The sequence below is a fragment of the Phlebotomus argentipes genome, unplaced genomic scaffold, assembly GCF_947086385.1.
Source record: "Phlebotomus argentipes unplaced genomic scaffold, Phlebotomus argentipes genome assembly contig_6, whole genome shotgun sequence".
In the NCBI taxonomy this organism is placed as follows: domain Eukaryota; kingdom Metazoa; phylum Arthropoda; class Insecta; order Diptera; family Psychodidae; genus Phlebotomus; species Phlebotomus argentipes.
The window spans coordinates 4,478,891-4,492,107 of NW_026776145.1; the positions used below are offsets into that span (position 1 = coordinate 4,478,891).

The window sequence follows — 13,217 nt, forward strand, 5'->3', positions numbered from 1 at the left end:
GTTTATCTACAAATTCCTAATCACATCAGCGATCAACTTCGCCGAACACGATGTCCAGCGTGCCAATGATGGCTACGATGTCGGCCAGAAGGTGCCTCCGGCCGATGTGATCGAGGGCAGCCAGATGGGCGAAGCCAGGCGCCTTGATTTTGCACCTGTACGGACGGCTGCTGCCATCGGAGACGAGATAAACGCCAAACTCACCTTTGGGCGCCTCCACGGCAGTGTACGTCGCTCCCGGCGGCACCTGGTAGCCCTGCGTGAAGAGCTTGAAGTGGTGAATGAGCGCCTCCATGCTCGTCTTCATCTCAGATCGCGTCGGCGGCACAACCTGCGGAAATCAATTGCTTTCAATACACTCAGACAACGCTTTCTCACACTCCATACCTTGGCATCGTCCGTGCGCACTTCTCCCGGTGGCATTTTGTTGAGGCACTGGTCGATAATCCTCAAGCTCTGTCGCATCTCCTCCACGCGGCACAAATAGCGATCATAGCAATCGCCCTTGGTGCCAATCGGCACGTCGAACTCCACCAGATCGTAGGCGTCGTAAGGCTGAGACTTCCGCAGATCCCACTTGATGCCAGATCCGCGCAACATAACGCCGCTGAAGCCGTAATTCAGCGCCTCCTCAGCAGTGACGATGCCAATGTCAACAGTGCGCTGCACCCAGATTCTGTTGGTCGTCAGCACATCCTCGACTTCGTCAATGCGCTCGGCAAACTTGCTGGCGAACTCGTAGATGTCATCCATGAGGCCGAGCGGCATGTCCAGGGACACTCCGCCAGGACGAACGTAAGCAGCGTGCATTCGAGCTCCAGAAACCCTCTCGTAGAACTCCATCATCTTCTCGCGCTCCTCGAACAGCCAGAAGAAGGGCGTAAGGGCGCCAATGTCCAGAGCGTGAGTGCCGATGGCCATGATGTGGTTCAGCAGGCGAGTTATTTCACCGAAGAGTGTCCGGATGTACTTTGCTCGCAAAGGCACCTCGATATTGAGGAGCTTCTCGACGGCCAGGGAATAGCACTGCTCATTGCACATCATGGAGACATAATCCAAACGATCGAAGTACGGAAGAGCCTGGAAAGAAACCGAATTACATGCGAATCTCATCCCAGACTCTGTTCATCTTCACTTACCTGAGTATAAGTCTTGTACTCAATCAGCTTCTCAGTGCCACGATGCAGAAGGCCAATATGCGGATCCGCCCTGACCACACACTCTCCCTCGAGCTCAAGTACGAGTCGAAGCACTCCGTGAGCAGCCGGATGCTGTGGCCCGAAGTTGAGAGTGATATTCTTCACGTTCTTCTCCGCAATTGGCGACAGCTTGGCATTCCATGCCGGTTGTTTCCAATTTTGCAGGAAATTATCAGTGTGCTGCTCAGGAAACATGATAGGCCCCTCAAATTTCTTCATGAATTCAGGATCCGGGGTCCACTTGGCGGCTCCTCGTCGCTGCCTAGAGAGAGACTGTCAGAATTTGTCGCTGATATTTTGCATGTTTCCTTACCCAGTCACGACTGTCACCGGGGCCAGCAGTTTGGGCGACTGCAAGAGCCTCTTCCACACTTGCAACTGAGCCATTTCCTCAGGATTTTCCTGCTTTTTCACAGCACTGGGGCTATTTTTTCAGCCTCTTCACCTCACTCGAGTTTCATAACACGAGATGTGACATCCGACCGCAGCGCCGCTGTGGCAGTTTCAGTGCTGGCATGCAAGCAGATTTGGTGAAAAGTAGGGTTAGGGAGTGGTAGCTGGTGAAAAACACTAAAACATTTATTATTCCTGTTTGCACAATGCCAGTGTACGAGTTGTTTATGATCCTGCGACAGATGTCGAGAGTGAGTAGTAATACTGAGTGATTTTGTAAGAAACAGCCTTACAAACAGCATTATCTCCATGTGTTTTGCAGCCGGACGTCGTGTCGTGTGTGAAGAGAGCCTCTGAGATGATCTTGGACAGGGGCGGTGTGATCCGGTCGATAAATAACATGGGCACGATGGATCTGCCTTACAAGATGAGTTCTCAAGGCCTCGTGCATCGCATAGGAACGCATTTCTTAGTGGAATTCAGCTTGCCGCCAAGTCAGATTGAGGACATCAATGAGGAGTTCAGCAGAGACGTGGACATCATCCGGAGAGTTATCGTCAAAACAGAGAATGAGCTTCAGACACCAAAAGTAAAAGCCTGCACTCTCCACGAGGAACTCCTTCCGCCCGCTTATCGCAAGGAAGTCCAGGAGATGATCGCCATCGGCAAGAGGAAGCAAAAGCCCAAGTTTAAGTACAACTCCGGCCTGGATTACTATCCGTTCGCCAAATAGAGTGTCAGTAAATTGTTCAATAGACTTTATTCATGGAGTAATAGTTTTACATCATTTTTTTGGGAGATGATCTGGTCAAAAAGATGGGTAAATATCCCTCTAGAAAAATAGTTTAACTATTTATCCATCTCTAAAATATCAAGTACAACTCTGGAATTGGAAGATTAATGCACTTTTCTAAACACCATGCGGAATTCATCAACTTTCAAGACACTCTCCGGAATGTTTACAGGTTCTCTACAAAAAAAAATCGGGAAGAAATGGGGAGAAATGCCGCAAATATGGCCAGGATTGCTATCGGCGGGATGTTTACATGTGCCTCGTGTTGCCGAAATTGATTCCACTCTGGGTGGCGCCCTTGTTGGAGCCGTACTGCAGCGAGATGACATTCTGGCCGGCTCTGAGCTGCTCCTCGGAGAAGTGGCGCACATTCTTGTCCGCCTCCTTGGGGCCGATTGACGGCTTGCCGTATTTGTCCGCTTTCCTGCCCAGGCTCTGCAGACAGATGACGACGGAATTGAGGTTCTGTCGCTCCCACAGATCCACACTCTGGAACGTCTCCTGTGCCGGAACGCCCATGTTCTTGGCCACCTCCAGGAAGCTGGTGATGTTCTCCATGCACTTGAAAGCCATCTTGCTCTCGTTCACCTTCTTCACGCTGCCCGGCTGCAGGCAGTTGGCCAGCTTGCACAACAGCACGCCATCCTTGAGTACCTCGAAGAAGTTCTCCATGTCGCCAGAGGTGCTGATCGGCTCCCCCGTGATCTCCTTCACCCACTCGAGACACTCCGCCGCCAGCTCGTCGCTGTACTTGGAGTTGATCTGGAAATATGCAAATGCGGAGACTCGTTAGGCGCAATTTCGAGTGTCCACGGAAATTCCCCGACCGTGGCGCGGGCGAGGAAATCACTCAAGAAGTCACTCATCTCAAAAATCCATCATAAAACTGGTTCTTCGCATACGCACACACACACACACGCGCTCAATGCGAGGGCAAAAAGCCTAGGCGAGAAGCAATAAAAAGAGCGATTAAGGAATCATCCAGTGATTATTTACCCTGGCATTTCGGCTATTTCTGTGGCCACAGCATTGAGGAAGGAAAGAGGAAATTACCAAAGGAAGCGATTTGCCATGAAAGCCAGGAGCGAAGAGTGATTGCCAAGATCACAGATGCATTTCTTTTCCAATCCAATTAAACATTTTTTTTAATGATCCAATAAGAATTCTGCCAGAGAGTTGGGGGGAAAATGAGTTCATGAGCCGCGTGTTTATTATTGTGCGCCTCATTTTGGGAAGAAAGGTAATGCATAAAGGCAATAAAAGTCAAATTGAAGCGGAGAGTAGAAAAAGAACCAGAAATGTGTTCACTTGCGGATTAAAACATGTTGAATTATATAACAATAGCGGTCTCGCGGCGAAACAGAATTGCAAACTCATAAAACAATCATGACAAAAAGAGAAGGAGTATCACAAATACCTTCTCTTAGCATTTCACAAGATGAATTTTCACTCCTAGAGATAACACAGCTTTCTGAATTAATTGATTGGTTGCGGATTTTAGCAAGCATAACGTCGGAATGACGTCCTAATGCTGTGCAATAATGAAAGTTGAGTTCTTTAAGTCAAGTATATTTGTCATAACCGAACTATGAGTAATAATATATTGAAATTATTTCATTTTATTAAATAAATATTGCAAAAAATAATTTTTACACTTCAGGTCAATATTTGTGATTTGATAACATCGATAAGTATTTTTTTTGTCCAAGAAAATCACCGTTTTAAACCTGAATTTTCCTTCTGTAGTTTAGTGAACTGCTTTCCAAAATTACTGGAAAAAGTCATAATCTTTTAATAGCGTTCTGTGGCACAGAAACGCACACAATTCGGAATCTTATCAAGAAATCGTTAAATTTGTGGCTTAAGTTGTCCTGAAACACATTTTCGCGTCCAATTCACAAGCATTTAATGTATCTTGAGAAGAGATTTGGGATTTCGTTTATTTCAGTCTGTCTGACCGGATCGGCAATCCCAATGAAACCTGCGTGTTGCTTGGGTATTTCGAATCACTTCCATACTTTATGTAATATTTAATTTCATGGGACTCTGCCTCCCACTGAATGACGCGATTTGTGCACCAAATTAGCCGGACAGAATAATTAATTCGCTATCGGTGACTCCTCATCCCAGAAAGGCCTGCACAATCGATAGACACACTCCCAAATTTAATCAGGCAGCGGGCAAACAATTCAGCGTGTTCGCACTGAAATCACCATGCAAAAGACACCGAGATCTGCGCTAGTCAGACCCCTTTTCGCTGGCGGCGGAGCGTACGCTTTCCATATAGGGAAATTGACGCGAAAATTTGGGTCACGCTCCAGTGTCGCAATCAGTGACTTTTCACATATGAAATTAATTGCAAAATAGCCAAAATATTTACCGAGACAGCGCGCGAGTCGCAGTGAAAAGTGTGTGACTCTGGTTTTTGCATCCAAATATGGTTGAAAAGCTGCTCGAGCGGGAGAAGAAGAGACGCGAAGTGAGTGGCGCCGAAAAAGGTCAGGCGAGAGAGAGCAGCATCTGCTGCATCTTTCGGCCCGATGGCGGCCGCGGGGGCCACTTGAGACACCTGAGAGGCGCCCTGGGGACGCCTTATCGCTGAACAAGTGACCACTTTGCGATAACACGCCGAATTGGCCGCGCTTTGCTGGCGCTGATGCGGAATTTTGCATCCATAAATGGCATTTTGTGCCTCAATTAGCATTCAAAGCTGCGCGTTTCGCCACAAAACCGCATCTCGAGATCCTTGGTGTTAATTTCAAGAACACACACAGAAATTCCTCCTTGAGCTAACACGATGACATCATCGCTCAACTTTCATCGTCTGTAATTCAACATTTCTTCGGACATTTCACACTCGGACTCGCGCGCAATTATCGTCATATCGGCTGGCGAGGTAAATAAATCCCTCCCAACAGTGCATAAAATGTCTTGACAAATTCTCTCCGTCACTCTATCAATACGCTCTCGCCAAGTACTTCCTGGGCCTCTGAGGCTTTTCAGCTTGCCGAGTCACGCCAATATTTTATGAGCAAAGTAACGAAGTGCGGAGATCTTCTAGCATATCAAACACACAAAGAGGCAATGATCTCATTGAATATTAATTTTTACCCGCCAAATTTCTGCAAATGTTCGATTGACTCAGTGCTGAAGAACATCTCAAGCTCCGATCATGAGCTCGAGCTGGAGAGAAACTGGCGTCCTTCGGAAATGACTCACAGCCAGAGAGTCGACAACAAAGACACTCTATTCACGAGTTAATCATCAATCAAAAACCTCTGCGGAAGGCGAGGAAAAAACCAATTCTCGCTCCCTCCCCAAGTTGGGAAAAGAATCGTTAAAAGCAGGGATGGAACGCTGGCGCAAGAGTGCGACTCTGGACGTCAACGGTCGATTGGGAGAGTCTTCGGATTCTCGCTATCTTATCACTCTATCGGCAGAGGTGATGATCAAACACACACTCTTCATTATCCGTGCGCGAGAGCAGCCCATAAATATCTCATTGGAGGCAATTCGATCGCGCTCATTGCGTAACCATCGGGAAGACAGTGCTGGAAAGAGTATTTTGGGCACATTCGTTCTCTGTGGAAGAGACGCGCCCCTCGGCAAGCGCGACAGAGATCATGGGGAGAGGCACAAATTGAGAATTCGCCGGGAGGAAGCGTTTATTGCTCGACCATCTGCTGGAGACACTGTATAGAATTTCATGCAGGGCGCACGATGGAGTGCCACCAGAGATTATGCTAATGCTCGCGCGCTCCGGAAGTCTTTTTAGGGAATCACTAAATGGACAAGCACGCATGTAACTGTTCTTCGAGCCAAGAATTCCATCTGATGCAGCGAATTACAATGGCCGAAGGGCACAGCGAATAACCAGTTGATCTGGACGTGTCGTGGGCGAAAGTGCTCAAAGAGAGAAACGCGCGCGCACGGAGAAAAGATCACCGTGAAATCCGAATCCGCGCCAGAGCAGTACATTTGAATTTTGCGCGATCCAGGAAGCAAAAAGCCGATAAACTGAATGCCGATCAAAAGAATTTACAGCTGAATTAATCAGCATTTCAGGGCGCGTGTCATAAAGACAGAGTCATAAAGTGAATCTCAGGAGAAATTTTTTATTGATGACGCCAAAAATTAAAAAGAGATAACGCATTTTATAGTAAATGACGACATTATGAGTCTCCCCAATAAATCTTCATTCTTCACTCTGGTGAAAGACCTTCTAAAACACACACACACTTGTGGTGGTCATAAATAAGTCGTGATTTGAGAAATTTAGTGAAAATTATCGTGTGCAGAGAATTCTAGAGAGTGCTAAAGCAGGAAATGCTGATTGTTGAATTACACTAATCCACAAAAATATACTGTAACTGAGTAATACAATAAAGTATTATCGCGAAAAGTCTAAATTTTTAATAGATATGGTTTATATGGGAGAGCAGGGCAGTATTGAACACTCAGTTCAAGAGTGAATTGCCATAAAAAAGTAATAAATCGATCCAATAATCAATGTTGCATGAGAATCAATCAGAATATCAAGAGATACTCTTGCAAATTTTGTCAATAAGATCGCATTCAAACTTGAATCTATTAAAACATCTTTACTGAAGCGTATGCCAGAGAAGAAAGTACAAAAAAAACACTTCAAATTCAAACTTGTATTTGCATTAAAAAGTAATAGTTCTTAAGTGTTCATCACAGCGAAATTAATAACTTCAGTCTCATATAAATTAGAGTTTTTGGGCATCAACTTTATAATCACGGCTGTAAAATTACGGATAACGGTCTTGTAGTACATTAAATGGAATTATCAATAGATCTAATGTATTTTTACAACTTTGGCAGGGCATAAAGAAGCCCTGAAATCTTAATGAACTTGTTAATTTCATTTACCATCTCAAAATCTCCAAAATGAGGTCAGATATTCGATTCTGGCATTGAGAATTTTTCAGTTTCCCATGCAATCATTTCAATATTTGTGAATTCTCGAGTTTTATATCGTCTGGAGAGTGTCACTGGACACTGGTGAGGAATCTCAAATATCCAAATGGCACATTAGTCACTGAGTGGAGCGAAAACGCGATTTTGCCGAGCAATTAATATTGTGATTGTTATTGTGCATTCTTCAGGAATGTTTAATCCACAGCCCGGGAACGGCTATAAAATATATTTCATCAATTGCCTTTCCAAAAGTGGGAAAAGAGGGCAACATTTTGGGTGCGTCGAGTGCCAAGAAGAGTCTTTTCACTTCAATAAAAGGTAGTAATAAATGTGTGATTATAATTCTTTATCTTCCCGGTCGCTTTTGGGAGCATATTTTTGTGTGTGAAACACGTCCAGAAATCTCGAGTGCGCGCACAAGCCGGATCGAGGGGAAAAGTGCTGATGGGAATTTTACTGAAGGAGTACAGAGAGTGCGAACGGAGAAATAAAACATGACTGCAAATGGAGAAGTTGAATGTGAGGGAGAAAAAATGATGAGAAAAAACGCCACTCGATGATGTCATCGTGCTTTAAAAAGAAATTCCAAATCACACGTTCGTTCTGAGGCTCCTCTCGTCATTTCTGGGCCTCAAGAGGACTTCAGAGCGCGTCCTAGAAACTCATCTTGGGGAGTTTTGTGAGCGGAATCACGTGATATGATTTCCAGGGAGGTTTTCTGGACTCCCCAGAGACTGTCACTCGCTGTCTGCTGCAGAAACCGGGCCAGGAATGCGATAACTACAGGAGTAGCCATAAAATTCCCTATCGAACGCGATGGAATGAGGCGAAGAGTGATAAGAGGAGCACTTCGCTCCCCGGCACTCACCTTCCTCTGAGCCTCAGCGGCGAATCCGGACTTTGTAGCACGATTAGAAGCCATTGTTACTGTCTGGAGAGCACTTTTATGTACAGAAACAGCAAAGGAGGAACGGAAAGAACCACAAGAGACGCTGTGGGAATAATAAATACAAGAATCTCTGGGTGTCTCGACACAATCACTCTCAATGAACTCCAGATGCAGACTGACAGAGCGCCTCAGCGACTCCAGTTCGCGGCAAAGGCTGGAATTTGCTGGAAGAGGCGCGGCGGTTGGGAACAGTTTCGAAAATGCCATAACCTCAACAGTGGGAACACTAGTCTTATCTCTGGCAAGCGCTTGGGCGTGTGAACTTCTGGAAAAATCAACAAATTTCAGTATTTCCGGTGTGAGCAATGGCTCTTGATCTCATATCCTACGCCCTGATCGCACTAGTGGTTGTCCTGCACGTAATAGTGCTGGGATTTGTGCTAAAGAAACGACCAAAGAACATTTCCGGTAAGCATGTTGTGGTCACCGGAGGATCCTCAGGAATCGGCCTGTGGTCAGCAGTTCACTGCTTCAAGCGTGGTGCCCACGTCACCATCGTGGCCAGGAACGTGAAGGTTCTCAACGAGGCGAAGAAGGAAATTGAGAAGCACAGAATCAACGAATCGCAGAAGATTCTGGTGAAATCCCTGGATTTGGCCACAAGCTATGAAATAGTGGAGAGGGGCTTCAAAGACATCGAAGAGGAGATGCAACTGCCCATTTACATGCTAGTAAATTGCGCGGGAATGGCAATTTGCGGTCTGATGGAGGATATCAGTGTCCAGGACGCGAAGTTTATGATGGATGTCAATTACTACGGGACATACTATCCAACGAGATATATCCTGCCTAAGATGAAAGCCGCTGGGGAGGGAATCATCGTGATCACTTCATCCCAGGCCGCTCTTCTTGGGATCTACGGATACGGACCCTATGCAGCTACCAAATTCGCCCTCCGCGGCTTGGCAGAAACAATCCAAATGGAAGCTAGTCAGGCAGGAGTTGGAGTAACTCTGGCGCTGCCCTGTGACACAGACACTCCGGGATTCGAGCGAGAGGAGAAAACAAAGCCTGATGTGACGAAGCTAATCTCTTCCTCCGGAGGTCTCATGAAACCTGCAGATGTGGCAGAACGTCTTGTGGAAGACGCTCTTGTAAGAATCCTACATAAACTTATAAGATTTTAGATCTAAATTGACTTGTCTTCTAGCGAGGATCTTTCTTCTCCGTCTACGGCCTGGAGAGCTGGATCCTCTCTATCCTGTGTGTCGGCATGGCGCCCTGGACGGGATTCTACCTCAACATGCTGCAGCTTGTTCTCATGTCGCCCCTTCGCCTCGTCAGCTTCTTCATCCGCATGAACTTCAACAGCATCATCAAGAGCAACAGCACGAAAGTGAAAAAGGAGTGACATTCATAAAATCCAAGAATCTGTATTTTGCCGGGTAATAAATTAAGGATACACGTGCCTACTTAAGTCGCCTAGTCGCGTGGCGATACGGACGTCTCTGGGCCATCGTGCCTCCGTTGCTGCCTATGCTGAACATTGGGGCGCCGCCCTGAGGATTGTTCGTCGCGCCGAACGCAAACGGCTGCTGCTGGCTGGGATTTGAGGCTGTGAAGTTAAATGCCGGGGATGAATTTGAAGTTCCAAAGGCTGGTGGAGGAGGAGCGTTTCCACCACCGCCAAAAGCACCGAAAGCCGGCGGCGGAGGCTTCGGAGAGTCCTGACCGAAAGCGAAGTTGTTGGCAGGAGCGCCGCCGAAGGGGGACGGCGTCGCTGCTGTGTTGGGCGCGTTGGGGGACGAAGAGAAGGAAAAGGGCGAGGAACTGGCCGTTGTAGTGGCGCCACCGAATTGAAACGGCGCTGGGGAGGCTCCTGAAAAATTGAAGGGCTTGTCCGTCGTTGCGGTCGTCCCAAAAGCGTTAGTACTGGTCTGTTGCCCGCCAAATATCCCCGCGGCCGGAGTAGCTACCGGGGCGGGAGTTTTGTTCTCCGCCGCAAAAGCAAAGACAGGCGCTGAAGTTGTGGTTGTGATGGGTTTCGCAGCGTTATTAGAGGTCCCGAAGCCCCCGAAAGGACTGGAGACAGTTGCACTAGAGAAGATTGATCCTCCTGTCCCGAAAGCATTCGTGGAAGTTGTTGTGGTTGGTGCTGGAGTGCCTCCAAACGCCCCAAAAGCAGGAGGCGCTGCAGCTTGAGTGCCTCCGAAAATGCTATTCGATCCAGTGCTCGCATCAAAAGGCGTCGTCGTCTTCTTCTCGAAGGAGAACGGCGCTGATGGTGTGGTTGTGGCAGCTGGCTTCGCCTGAGGCGTGCTGAAGACGAAAGGACTGCCTTGTGATGCTGTTGTAGAAGTGCTCGTGACGCTTCCAAAGGTGAACAACGACTTTGTGTCCGCCTGAGTCTTGGGTGTCTCAAAAGCCGATACAGATGTTACGGGATTCGGTCTGGAGAACGCAGAAAATCCTCCGCTAGATGTTGTTTTCGGCGTATTTCCACCCCCAAAGGTGAACATGCTATTGTTGTTGTTCGGTTTGCCAAATTCAATCACCGAAGGCGTGCTCTTTGGCTGTACTTCTGCGGAAGTCACAGTTGTTGTAGTTGGAGATCCAAAGACAAACTTCGCTTCAGCAGTTGTCGCTGGCTGAGATGCGGGGGTCCCAAAAGTGAAAAGAGAAGGATTTTTCACCACAGGAGCAGTAGGTCTGACCACAGGCTTATATGCGAAACCGAAGAGGGAAGCCATGGACGATGGAGTTGCTGGAGCTTGAGGCGCGAAAGCTGGAAAACTGGGAGTTTTCACAGCGCTTGCTGCAGTTGAAGTCATCGTGAAGGTTGTGCTGGCTTTGGGCGGTTCAACAGAGTTTCCAAGACTCGGTGGATTCCCTCCAAATGGTACAGAGAATGGCGAAGAAGACACAACTGTGGTGACAGATGTGACTGGACTGACACTTGGAGCAACGGTACTTCCGAAAGAGACCGGAGTGTTGAATGCCAGACTGACTGCTGGCTTGAATTGAGGCACAGCAGGAGTTTCGGCGGGTTTCTTCTCAGCTTCCACCACTTCCTTGATCATTGGTGCTTCAGGAGTGGCTGTAATCTTCACTGTCTCCACATCTGTCTTCGCTGGAGACACTCCAAAATTAAACAAAGGCGTGGAAGTCACCACGGGAACAACTGGAACCTCTTTTTCCTTCTCCTTCTCCTTCACCTCTTCCGTGGGCTTGGACACGGTCACAACTGGCACAGTGACCACAGGAGGAGCAGAAGTTGTTGCTACTGGAATTATAACCTTGGGAATCTCCGGTGTTTTCTCCTCCACAGGCTTAACGACCGGTTGAGACTCCTCTTTCTTCTTCTCCTCCTCCTTGCTATCCACAACATCAGCAGATTTGTCCTCAAAGTTCCTGCTAAGATAACTCAGCATCATTGCAAGCTTAGATTTGGTGCCCTTCTTGGAAGCTTCCTTGTCCTTGACCAGCAGCGTACTGCTTTGTTTTGGACGCACCAGATTCATCGATCGGCTCTCCTCGTCATCGTCAGTGTCTGACAACACTCTGTCCTGTATCTTGTCGTAGTTCTGATTGAAGAGTGTCACTTTGGGTGTCGGTTTTGGTGGCGTCTTCGGAGGAGTCACAACAAGCAATGCAGTTTTTTGCGAGCTGGGCAGATCAGGGCGCCTCTGAGGCTCCACAGAAGCCACTGGACTGCGCTTCTTGGGTTCAACAGTCGCCTGAGGCTTCTGATAGTGCGTTCTCTTGGCGTCGCTTGACAAAACATCATCGATTCTCCTCTTGGGATTCAAGAGGCGAACGCTAGAACTCAGAGAGCTCAGGATATCATGACTGTCCCGACAGATCTTCTTTTTGTTGGACTCCACAGGAGATTGAATATCAGCACTTGGCGGAGAAACTCTCTCTCGCTGCCTCTTTGTCTGGCTAGGCACAGGTCCGTCAATCTCGGAAAAGTCCTTGCACGGTTTCTTCATTCTGTCGCCATTGAAGTCCTCATTGTGAATCCTCTTCCGAGAAATCTCCGTCAGAGCGTCCAGAACAGATCGAGTCGGCGTGGATTCAATGCCTCCTGACGGTGTCAATGGCTCGTTATCGTACTTCCGCGGTTCTAAATATTCCTCGGAAGACGCCGATGAACTGGACAGTCCCTGACGAAGAATATTCAACCGAAGATTTCTGTCTGACACTGATTTATCCGGAGGAGCGATTTTCACCACCGACAGAGGATTGTTTCTCTTCGTTGAATAAACTATCGCATTTTTCTTCAGGTGCACAATCGGGAACTGTCCAGGCTTATTGTATATCGTACGAGGGCTTCGAGACATCCTCTGGTTCTCCTCATAGTACTTCACAATCCGCGACGACAAGCCGTTGCTTTGTGTGTCCAGGAGAATCCTAAAAAGCCAACATCATTAGCACAAGTAGGAAACACAGATGTTTTCACTTACTCAGGGTCTATCCTTGAGCTGCTCTTCCCAGCGCCACTAGACAGCGCCCGCGATGAGTCATTCCTGGCCCAAGAACTGCAAGAGAATCTCAGGGTTACTTCCGGATGAATTTCGTAATGTTATCCCAAACATTACCTGCTGCTCATATTGTGTGAATTTGTAGATTTCACATCATTCTTCCTGCCAAACATCTTTATAGGCTGCACAGACAATGATTTTCTCGAAAAATCGCTGCAAAATTACACGTTTTCACATAACCTCACGGTGATCAAACAAGTTCACTATTTCCATGTGAATTGCAATATCAGATTAAAACTTACACGATCACTACAATCTAGAGAATTTTATTTACAATTTCACTCCTTTTGGGGCTGCATAAGTGTCTAATTAACGCGTTTTGAGGTGAAATACAAAAGAGCAACACTCCAAACAATTTTTTCAGCCCGCAGCGCTGTCAAGGCGTCCCGTGAGACATCTGGCGGCATTTTCTTGTGCTCCGGAATTTTGAATTGAAAAACCGATGCTGATAAAAAAGC

The 13,217-nt window shown here is 47.3% G+C and overlaps 5 protein-coding genes across 6 annotated transcripts; 2 read left to right on the forward strand and 3 right to left on the reverse strand.

Moving 5' to 3' along the window:
* Positions 1 to 12: 12 nt before the first annotated feature.
* On the reverse strand, positions 13 to 1,690 carry LOC132259591 (NADH-ubiquinone oxidoreductase 49 kDa subunit). The gene is made up of 4 exons (XM_059757293.1): positions 1,513 to 1,690; positions 1,140 to 1,461; positions 388 to 1,080; positions 13 to 331 (listed from the first exon to the last, which is right to left on the reverse strand). Exons 1-4 carry the CDS (start codon positions 1,584 to 1,586, stop codon positions 26 to 28), a joined length of 1,395 nt encoding a protein of 464 aa, XP_059613276.1. The 5' UTR covers positions 1,587 to 1,690; the 3' UTR covers positions 13 to 25.
* Positions 1,691 to 1,699: 9 nt separating this feature from the next.
* On the forward strand, positions 1,700 to 2,342 carry LOC132259618 (small ribosomal subunit protein bS6m-like). Its single transcript, XM_059757330.1, has 2 exons — positions 1,700 to 1,843; positions 1,915 to 2,342. Exons 1-2 carry the CDS (start codon positions 1,799 to 1,801, stop codon positions 2,323 to 2,325), a joined length of 456 nt encoding a protein of 151 aa, XP_059613313.1. The 5' UTR covers positions 1,700 to 1,798; the 3' UTR covers positions 2,326 to 2,342.
* LOC132259607 (myophilin) lies at positions 2,334 to 8,408 on the reverse strand. The gene is made up of 2 exons (XM_059757318.1): positions 8,195 to 8,408; positions 2,334 to 3,147 (listed from the first exon to the last, which is right to left on the reverse strand). Exons 1-2 carry the CDS (start codon positions 8,246 to 8,248, stop codon positions 2,635 to 2,637), a joined length of 567 nt encoding a protein of 188 aa, XP_059613301.1. The 5' UTR covers positions 8,249 to 8,408; the 3' UTR covers positions 2,334 to 2,634.
* Positions 8,409 to 8,484: 76 nt separating this feature from the next.
* LOC132259600 (3-ketodihydrosphingosine reductase) lies at positions 8,485 to 9,692 on the forward strand. The gene is made up of 2 exons (XM_059757306.1): positions 8,485 to 9,369; positions 9,426 to 9,692. Exons 1-2 carry the CDS (start codon positions 8,581 to 8,583, stop codon positions 9,624 to 9,626), a joined length of 990 nt encoding a protein of 329 aa, XP_059613289.1. The 5' UTR covers positions 8,485 to 8,580; the 3' UTR covers positions 9,627 to 9,692.
* On the reverse strand, positions 9,629 to 13,152 carry LOC132259556 (nuclear pore complex protein DDB_G0274915). 2 transcript variants are annotated; one of them, XM_059757250.1, is made up of 4 exons: positions 13,002 to 13,152; positions 12,817 to 12,912; positions 12,682 to 12,756; positions 9,629 to 12,628 (listed from the first exon to the last, which is right to left on the reverse strand). In XM_059757250.1, the coding sequence occupies exons 2-4, from the start codon at positions 12,870 to 12,872 to the stop codon at positions 9,685 to 9,687; spliced, it is 3,075 nt and encodes a 1,024-aa protein (XP_059613233.1). In that variant the 5' UTR covers positions 12,873 to 12,912; positions 13,002 to 13,152; the 3' UTR covers positions 9,629 to 9,684. The 2 variants fall into 2 exon arrangements, with proteins under 2 accessions (XP_059613233.1, XP_059613224.1); XM_059757241.1 differs by having other exon boundaries at positions 12,817 to 13,152.
* Between the last annotated feature and the right edge of the window lie 65 nt (positions 13,153 to 13,217).

What these genes read in the sequence shown, in the direction of transcription:
- LOC132259591 (XM_059757293.1), bottom strand. Translation starts at nt 1,586, where the DNA reads ATGGCTCAGTTGCAAGTGTGGAAGAGGCTCTTGCAGTCGCCCAAACTG. An exon ending in CCGGTGACAGTCGTGACTGG is followed by an intron (nt 1,462 to 1,512) that starts GTAAGGAAACAT and finishes GTCTCTCTCTAG; the next exon opens with GCAGCGACGAGGAGCCGCCA. An exon ending in AGTACAAGACTTATACTCAG is followed by an intron (nt 1,081 to 1,139) that starts GTAAGTGAAGAT and finishes GTTTCTTTCCAG; the next exon opens with GCTCTTCCGTACTTCGATCG.
- LOC132259618 (XM_059757330.1), top strand. Translation starts at nt 1,799, where the DNA reads ATGCCAGTGTACGAGTTGTTTATGATCCTGCGACAGATGTCGAGA. An exon ending in TCCTGCGACAGATGTCGAGA is followed by an intron (nt 1,844 to 1,914) that starts GTGAGTAGTAAT and finishes TGTGTTTTGCAG; the next exon opens with CCGGACGTCGTGTCGTGTGT.
- LOC132259607 (XM_059757318.1), bottom strand. Translation starts at nt 8,248, where the DNA reads ATGGCTTCTAATCGTGCTACAAAGTCCGGATTCGCCGCTGAGGCTCAG. An exon ending in CCGCTGAGGCTCAGAGGAAG is followed by an intron (nt 3,148 to 8,194) that starts GTGAGTGCCGGG and finishes GCATATTTCCAG; the next exon opens with ATCAACTCCAAGTACAGCGA.
- LOC132259600 (XM_059757306.1), top strand. Translation starts at nt 8,581, where the DNA reads ATGGCTCTTGATCTCATATCCTACGCCCTGATCGCACTAGTGGTTGTC. An exon ending in GTCTTGTGGAAGACGCTCTT is followed by an intron (nt 9,370 to 9,425) that starts GTAAGAATCCTA and finishes CTTGTCTTCTAG; the next exon opens with CGAGGATCTTTCTTCTCCGT.
- LOC132259556 (XM_059757250.1), bottom strand. Translation starts at nt 12,872, where the DNA reads ATGTTTGGCAGGAAGAATGATGTGAAATCTACAAATTCACACAATATG. An exon ending in TCACACAATATGAGCAGCAG is followed by an intron (nt 12,757 to 12,816) that starts GTAATGTTTGGG and finishes ATTCTCTTGCAG; the next exon opens with TTCTTGGGCCAGGAATGACT. An exon ending in AGCTCAAGGATAGACCCTGA is followed by an intron (nt 12,629 to 12,681) that starts GTAAGTGAAAAC and finishes TTGGCTTTTTAG; the next exon opens with GATTCTCCTGGACACACAAA.